This window comes from Gossypium hirsutum, chromosome A10 (assembly GCF_007990345.1).
Source record: "Gossypium hirsutum isolate 1008001.06 chromosome A10, Gossypium_hirsutum_v2.1, whole genome shotgun sequence".
Taxonomy (NCBI): Eukaryota; Viridiplantae; Streptophyta; class Magnoliopsida; order Malvales; family Malvaceae; genus Gossypium; species Gossypium hirsutum.
The window spans coordinates 26,637,978-26,645,991 of record NC_053433.1 but is presented as its reverse complement, the minus strand read 5'-3'; the positions used below and the strand labels follow the sequence as shown (position 1 = coordinate 26,645,991).

The window sequence follows — 8,014 nt, the reverse complement described above, 5'->3', positions numbered from 1 at the left end:
GATTCAAGCTCAAATTGTCGTGGTTTTAATTTTTTTTTTTTTTTTGAGCTCAAGTGTTGTTTCAAGCATGATTTTTTTTTCTTAAGCTTTTGACTTTTTCAATTAACTTGAATTAAATCAAATTCAATTTTTCATGTTTGAATTTGAACTTAATCTAAATTTAATTTGGATAAAACATGGTTATGATAATAGAAGTTTTAAACTTTGAGAACAATCTTGGATAAACGGTTTTTGAGTTCCTAACAGAGTTTGTTAAAAAAAAGATATATATATATATCCTTATGCAGTGTTGAAGTATAACATAACTGACTAACTTGAGAAGCTTCTTCCATGACCAACTATAACAAGATGAGTCAGAACCTTACTAATCATGCATTAGTTTCATCTTTCATGCAACTAAAGACATCATTAATGCTATTACAATACCATCTTTAAAATGAAATTCAATTTCATCTCATTAATTCCATCAATCTCTTTAAAATGAAGAATTAGTAAAGAGTCATCAACTCTGTCAATTTCATTTTCTAGTTCATACAAACTGAGCATTGGAGTAAATAAAATTCACTCCATCTATAACCTGTTCTACTATATATCTTTTGTAATGAGAAATTAAGGATACAATTACCATCATAAAATAGTCAAACTAAACATAAAAATGACGACAGCTATGTTTCCTACTGATACGCTGCTGGAGTTACTGTATAAATTTGCACACTATGGTGCAGTGAGAGGGTTGCAACTCTCCATTCTTACTACCTCGATTGTTGTACATTTTTGGGTCGGAAAGTGGGACTTTGAGTATGAATGTAGGCCACCGCAATCGCCAAGGACTGCAGAGCTGAGAGTGCTGATTGAAAATGAATCAAATACAGCCCGTCATGAACATTTGTCATCCTCAAGGTCGGAGAACCGTGCTCGGGACCCTGTATTGTGATTCAGGTTATAGACATACCAGAATCAGCCATCTTAGATTGTAACAGATGGGAAAATTTATAGACATACCTGAATGGAAAAATCGAATAGCTTGCAATCCTCTGGCATATCTGTTGCAGGTGAACCTCCTTTACTTGGCCCGGATTTGAGTACGGTCAGAGGACAGCCTAAGTCCCAGCCACCACACTCACAATGTCCACCAGATCTCCATCTTTCAATAAGACTAGAGGGCCCACCATTTCTGGTTCTTTGGCCACCATGAATACCTGCTGGAATTAGTGCATCCATACTCGTTGAGCAAACACCATTATTGCAAGAACAAAAGGAATGAACCGGCGCTTCCAAAGGGTTGATGTTTTGCATTGCCACTGGTTTCCTGAGAAATTTTAAGCCCCAACCTCCAACTTCTGGTCGAGGATTCTCAGGGAAATGGTCCCTCACAACGATGGCAGTCAATTCCAAATTTCTTGGAAGTTGTTCCTCAAAAAGGTTCATCCCATCTAGTGAATCAGAATTGTTCACTGTATCTCGACATGGATCCCAAGAAGAATCTTCCATTATGGAACTTGACCGACGAAATCTAGACAATGTGCTCTGCTTGGACAAATGACTACTCTTGAATGCTTCCACCACCTTTTCCGATAGGCCCTTATTTTTCCTGTGATTATTGCTTGAAGTTTGGATCTCTCGAATAGAAGTTATATTACCACTGAACAAAACCAACTCCGTCTCCATGATTTTAGAATCTTGGGGGCAGATTGAGAAAGAAGTTGACACCATCATCTTACCAACAAATTCGTGATCGCTAATCCCATGCTCCTTATGGCTACTCTTGCTGGAATGGAACAAGTACATATAGTCCAGACCCTTATTTCAAGCAGCTCTGTCATTTTCCAAATTGGCTACATACACCTCCCTTTGATTATCCAGCGAGAAAACAAAGTACGGAATCTCACCATTCCACGTGCACTGAAGCATTCCTTGAGAAAATGTTGTAGAAGTTAAAGAAAAGGACTGATCCGAGCATGTTGAGTTTGTACTTGACATGGAAACAGGCCTTTTATGCATGGTCTTGGATCCATATTTACAGTCATCCAATATGTATGTTTCACTATCTAGCTTATATGAGGAATAACTACTGAAACCACTCGGAGAGCTCATTAAGTCATAACTTACCAATCTTTTAACATCATTCAAACTTGGATTGACATTGAATGCACCCGATTTCTCTAACAATGGGCTCTTCAATATATTTGCCATGCTCCTGCTGCCCATTATTGAACCTACAACCCATGGTTCTGCAGAATCAAGGAATAAACTCTCAGTCCTGACTTCCAATGGACATTTGAAAATAAACCTGCCCAAGTCACCTGTATTTTCATCAACAATTTTAGCTGGATTCTGTCCATTGGATAAAATGCTCGTTTTTGTGGAGCTCAAGTTCACAGAGATACTGCATCGAGCTGCTTTTGCTGCATTGACATGAATCAACTCGAGGCAATAACGAAGGTATTTCTCATCTAGAGCAACCACATGCCTCGGAATCTTATTCCCCATGCGAAAAACAGCTCGAAGCAATGCATCATTTATAAGACTTTTTCCAGCTTGTATTCTTCTAACGTTTAATATCAGAGCATGCTGTGGATTTATTGGACTCCCCAGCTGTTTTGATTTTAGTTCAGAACAATTCATTCCATCGTCTCCCAATGTATCCTTCTTATCCTCCAAAATTTGCAGAGAATCTTCTTTTCCCCTGTCATCTTCCGGACCACGAACAAATGCATTGTCCATCATCTGCTAAAAATTAAGTATAACACATCAATAACGGCCACACCCCGTTACTATTTTTGGCCTCAAAATGGTTGATAAGCCTCCAAACTATCTAATTTCTGCTTCACTACAAATCCGAAGGAAAAAATAATAATGAAGAATTGCACAAGATGACACAAAAGGGAAGCAAAAATACCAAGGGAAAGAACACCATGGCCAAATTAAGACAAATCCTAGATTGCAGCAATACAGAACTTGTCAAACTCGAACAACTTAAGTAATTATGGAGCTTTAATTTTTTATATATGTAATCCTAATATGTGAAGTTATGAACAAGAAAGACAAGAACAAATTATTCTCATGGAATCTAAATGAAATATAAACAATGTAAATTGAAAGTGAATTAGTACTTAGCAATTCAAATCAAGACACATTTCTTTCTTTCTTTCTTTTTAATTTATGAATCACAATTCTTACATATAACCAAATTTAAAAAGCAAACATGTTAAAGAACACTGATATGTGGTTGGGTGTTGAACACTGTCAAACATGGAACTACCAGCTTCCATCAATCCAAACAACTCAGTTAGGTATACAAGTTTTGAACAAAAAGAAAATGAGACACTTAAACCAAAAATTTCTTTCTTTCTCTTATACTACCAAGTACCAAGTACCAACTTTTTGCAAACTTTTCTGAATGGACCAAGTAAAATGAAGAACTTGTGTTTTTTTTGGTCTCTTACCTCAAAGAAATGGATCCAAGAAACAAAGATGAACCACCCCAATCCAATTCAACAGACAAGCAAAGATGAGAAGCAACAGCTGATTCTCAATAAAGTAAAAAAGGCTTAATCATCCATTAGCCCTGAGCTTAGAAACTCAAAGACAGCTTTGTGTTTGTAAAGCAAACAACCATTCTAGATACCCAATAGCACTTTTTTCCTTTATTTTATGAACTGTTCTAGACACTAATCAAGGGGATTTATTATTATTATTATTTAATTAAGAAAGTGATAACCACAAAGCAAAGAACGCAAAAGGCCAAAACTGGTGAAGCAAAAGTAGTGGGGGATGGAAAAATGGTGTTGTAAGACTTTCAAGGCCATTGTGGAATATTGATTCCATGTTCTTCCGGGGTTTCAACTTTTAAGTATGACCCCCATTTTCTTTCAGGGTTTTACTTTTAGGCAAATGAAGTAGTAAAGGAAACTGAAAAAGACCCAGATGAGGAAAGGAAAATCTTCTCAAAGAAACCATTAAAAATACACAAGAAAAAAGAAAAGGAATTGAGCTGGAAAGTAACAAGGGAACAAAACCTGCTGAATGGGGGAAGATGGACTCTCCTGTTTATTTGTTTTGGTTGATTTTTTTTTTTTTTTCAAGAAGGCATGTGAAGGAGAGAGAGAAAAGAATATCGGTTTTTATTACCTGGGGAAATGGTCAAAGTGCTGACAAGTTGGTATTTTTAAGTTTAACCACCATTTGTTATTTCAAAGCTTGAACATCATGATACATATCAGTTGTTTTTTGTTGTAAGATTTCTTCATTTATTACAAACTGAAACATCTTTTGCTTGTTTGTCTTCATAAACAATGTTCTCGAATAAAAAAAGAAAAACCCATCTTTTGCATCTTGGTTTTTATAATGATCTCGTTATTCCATCTCTTCCTTCTCTCTTATGATTCTCTTATTTTATTAACTTGCTGTGCAATTTCTTGATGAAACAGGGGAAAGAAATGAATGTTGCAGATATGCTCAACAACTTTGCTTGAATGAAGGCAATAAGGGTTAAATGTTTACCTAACGTTTAGTTCACTCTACTAGAATAGGGTTAAAGATATAATCAATAATTTAATTGTTTGGTTGAATGGAATGAAATAAAACTGTAATAGTATTCTTATTTTTGGTTGAATAGAATGATGGTGTAATAGCATAAGGAAAAAAATTAAAATGACCACAATAGCCTTAGTAGAATTTGTTTGGATAGATAATTATTGTTATTGTTATTAAATTTTAATAAGATTATTATTGAAAATAATTTAATAAAAATAATAAATAAGTTAATTGTATTTTAACATAATTATTATTAAATATAATTTAATAACATTTTTAATATAATTATTACTATATGAATTAAAAAAATCAAAATATATAATACTAAAATATATATATATAATCTATTTTATTATTTTTAAACTACAATATATATTTAATGTGTTAAAATATCATTTGTAAAACAAATAATTTAATTATTCTACAATAAAAAACAAAATATTAAAAGTAATAAATAACTTGATAATTATATTTCATATCCAAGCATAATAGTACAAAAAGTTACAAGCCAAAAGTTTTAAGAACCAAGTCGATAGTCAAATTGATTTTACCACTAATTTATCAATGAATTAATTAATAAATTATTAAAAAATTAAAAACCGATTAACTAGGTTTTTAACCTAATTCAACAATTTATACAAATACATAAGGCAACCAATTTGATGCCTTTTCCAACTTAATATCCAACTTAAGGCAACCAATTTGATGTCTTTTCCAACTTGATACCCAACCAATTCCTGATTAAACCAACCAATTTGATCAAATCCAAACATCCATGATGGACCAATTTAATCAAGTTCAAACATCCATGACGAAAACAAAAGTTTTGCAAGAATCAAACACGATTTGAGTTTTTTATAAATAAATTCCACATGAGCACTTGTAAAAGTAACATCACAAGTTACAATTTTTGTTTATGGACTACCTATGATATGAACAACAATGATAAAACCTACAGATTTTTAATAAAAATATCACCATACTATTTTCATTAAACATTACTACTTATAACATGATATTCACATAAAACATTACCAAAAACATGAAAAATGCGATTGATAGATTCATAGTTCATTATGTTCTACAACTCCAATATAAAATATATCAATATAAAACTATGAAAAAGGGCTCATAAAGAACGGTTATTACCAAATAACCAAATGGCAATGCCACCAAAAAAACACTTAAAAGGATAGATTTGCTAGAACATAATGTGCTAGTTTATAGCTTTCTCCCTCTTCTACAACCCTTCGGGTGCTATCAGTCGGAATGGGCGTAACATCCTCTGAAATAACATAAAGAATAACATCGTAAGGGTTCAACAGTAATATGTAAGGGAGAGCAACTTTCTGTCTCAACCAAAAAATTTGGAAAAAAACGTCACTTTTAACCTTGATTTAATTGGTTAATTCAGACAGTTTTTAATCTCAAAACTAAACTGACTGAAAAAACAGACTGATTTTATATCGTCTTAAAATTATTTAAAATATATTTATATTTATAATATATAATAGATATATAACCATATAAGCCGAACAACACAAGGTCAATTAACCAAAAAAACCAACCGAACCCACCAATTAAACCAATTGCTCTCCCCTAGTAATTTGCAAAACAAAGATTGTTCCTCTACATTTTAAAATAGTTTCAATTAGTTGTGGCCTTACCGATACGGCCAATTTTCATCCCAGAGCAAGCAAGAGCCCTGAGAGCTGACTGAGCACCCGAACCAGGGGTCTTGGTTTTGTTACCTCCTGTAGTACGTAATTTGATATAGAGTGCCGTAATTCTGAGTTCCTACTCAACATAAAGATTTGTAACTCGTCAACAATAACATAAATCTAGCAGTAAAGTCGGATATTGTATGTCTTCTAGTAATGAGTTCATGTAATGTAATGTAATGTGACAATTTCGGGTTTTTCTTAAATGATAAAAACGAATGGAATGGTATATGACCTTGCATCTCTAGGAAACATCTTGTGCTCATCCCTGTCGGCTTTCACCTTCATACCACCTGGATTTATTCAAGAATTTCAAACTCAATCTAAAGAACAAATGTTCAATAATACAAATGTCAAGCTATCTTTAAGTACCTACAAACTTGTATCTAACACATTTATATATGGATATACTTGTGTCAAACACATGCTCTATTCACATTCACACCCAAGTTAGAGTAACATAAGCCCAACGTTCAATTTTTGTTATTATTTATAGACATTTCAAACAATCCTTTTCCACTAGAATATAAAAATTGGCAGCTAAATGATATATTAATGCAATCCCGATATCGTACCTGTAATACGAACCATAGTCTTTCTTCCAGACAAATCAGTCACATGATATCATTGTTAAAGTACTAAAGGAAAAAAATAAAACCGATTAAAATTCACAGCTTAAAAAAATCATATCGAAATAGCAAGAAATATGTGTTACTAAGTAAAAGAATTCAAAAACCATGTAACTTACAATGAAACTGTGATTAAAAGATGCAAAAGTGTGGGCAACACTGAAAACATGCTCTCCGTCTCGTACAACAGGCCCAAGGGTCATAGTCTCTTCCTTTGGCTCCCTAACCTTTCTCCTCAACTACAAAATCACCAACATAATGAGTTTTATGTAAAGCATAAATAGAAGTAAATCCGAAAAGTTCATATAAAGATTCAAACAAAGGAAAAAGAATACCATTGCTAATGCTAACCATAGTATACATTTAGCTAGACTTGATACATGAATTTTTCAAAATCTAACTTAAGTTTGATTATAATATGGCAAATACACAAGCACAAAGTGCATACATGAATTGACAAGTAAACATTCAGGCATTAGACACCAAAATCTATAAAATTATAGTATGCCCCCAAGAATGATAAAATACTGATTTAGTCCTAAAAACTATAAAGATATAAGATAATACAATGGTAGAATTGCATTTTAATTCTCATAAAAATATATACCCTAATCTCAACCCCAAAAAACTTTCCTAGCTTTGCCCTTGTTACTATACAAAATAAGACTAAGACTTACACACAATCTTAATTTTCTTCAGTGTTTAAGCTATTGATCTCAAAATCAAGTGTTTTGTTTGATTAAACTGATCATAATAAGCTTACAAATTGACATAAAAAAAACACCTTCTTTCTCCCCGATCTCATCCTCATTTTCTCGGCAACCAAACAGAACTTTTCCAAGTAAATTCAAATGCATCGAAATGAAAGTCTAAAGCTTCTTCAAATAGTTTCATGTATATATCAAGGAAAATCTAAAAATAATATTATTGCATTTTAGCTCTCATAAAAATGATAAAATTGTAATTTAGCCCAGGTTACTATACTAAATAAGACTAAGATTTACACATAATCTTAGATGTGAAATGAAAAATGCATTGCTCTAAGCATCTATTAATACTTTATTAGTTTACATTCCATTTTAATTTTCTTTAGTGTTTAAGCTATTGATCTCGAAATCAAGTGTTTTG

The 8,014-nt window shown here is 32.7% G+C and overlaps 2 protein-coding genes and 1 pseudogene across 2 annotated transcripts; all 3 read right to left on the bottom strand.

The window, feature by feature from the left end:
* Positions 1–430: 430 nt before the first annotated feature.
* On the bottom strand, positions 431–2,220 carry LOC121203313 (uncharacterized). Its single transcript, XM_041079271.1, has 3 exons — positions 2,110–2,220; positions 1,003–1,902; positions 431–923 (listed from the first exon to the last, which is right to left on the bottom strand). The coding sequence occupies exons 2-3, from the start codon at positions 1,786–1,788 to the stop codon at positions 753–755; spliced, it is 957 nt and encodes a 318-aa protein (XP_040935205.1). The 5' UTR covers positions 1,789–1,902; positions 2,110–2,220; the 3' UTR covers positions 431–752.
* On the bottom strand, positions 1,807–2,724 carry LOC107897736 (uncharacterized). Its single transcript, XM_041078513.1, has one exon. The coding sequence runs from the start codon at positions 2,722–2,724 to the stop codon at positions 1,807–1,809; it is 918 nt and encodes a 305-aa protein (XP_040934447.1).
* Positions 2,725–5,579: 2,855 nt separating this feature from the next.
* Positions 5,580–7,249, bottom strand: LOC107895817 (40S ribosomal protein S14-like; annotated as a pseudogene).
* Between the last annotated feature and the right edge of the window lie 765 nt (positions 7,250–8,014).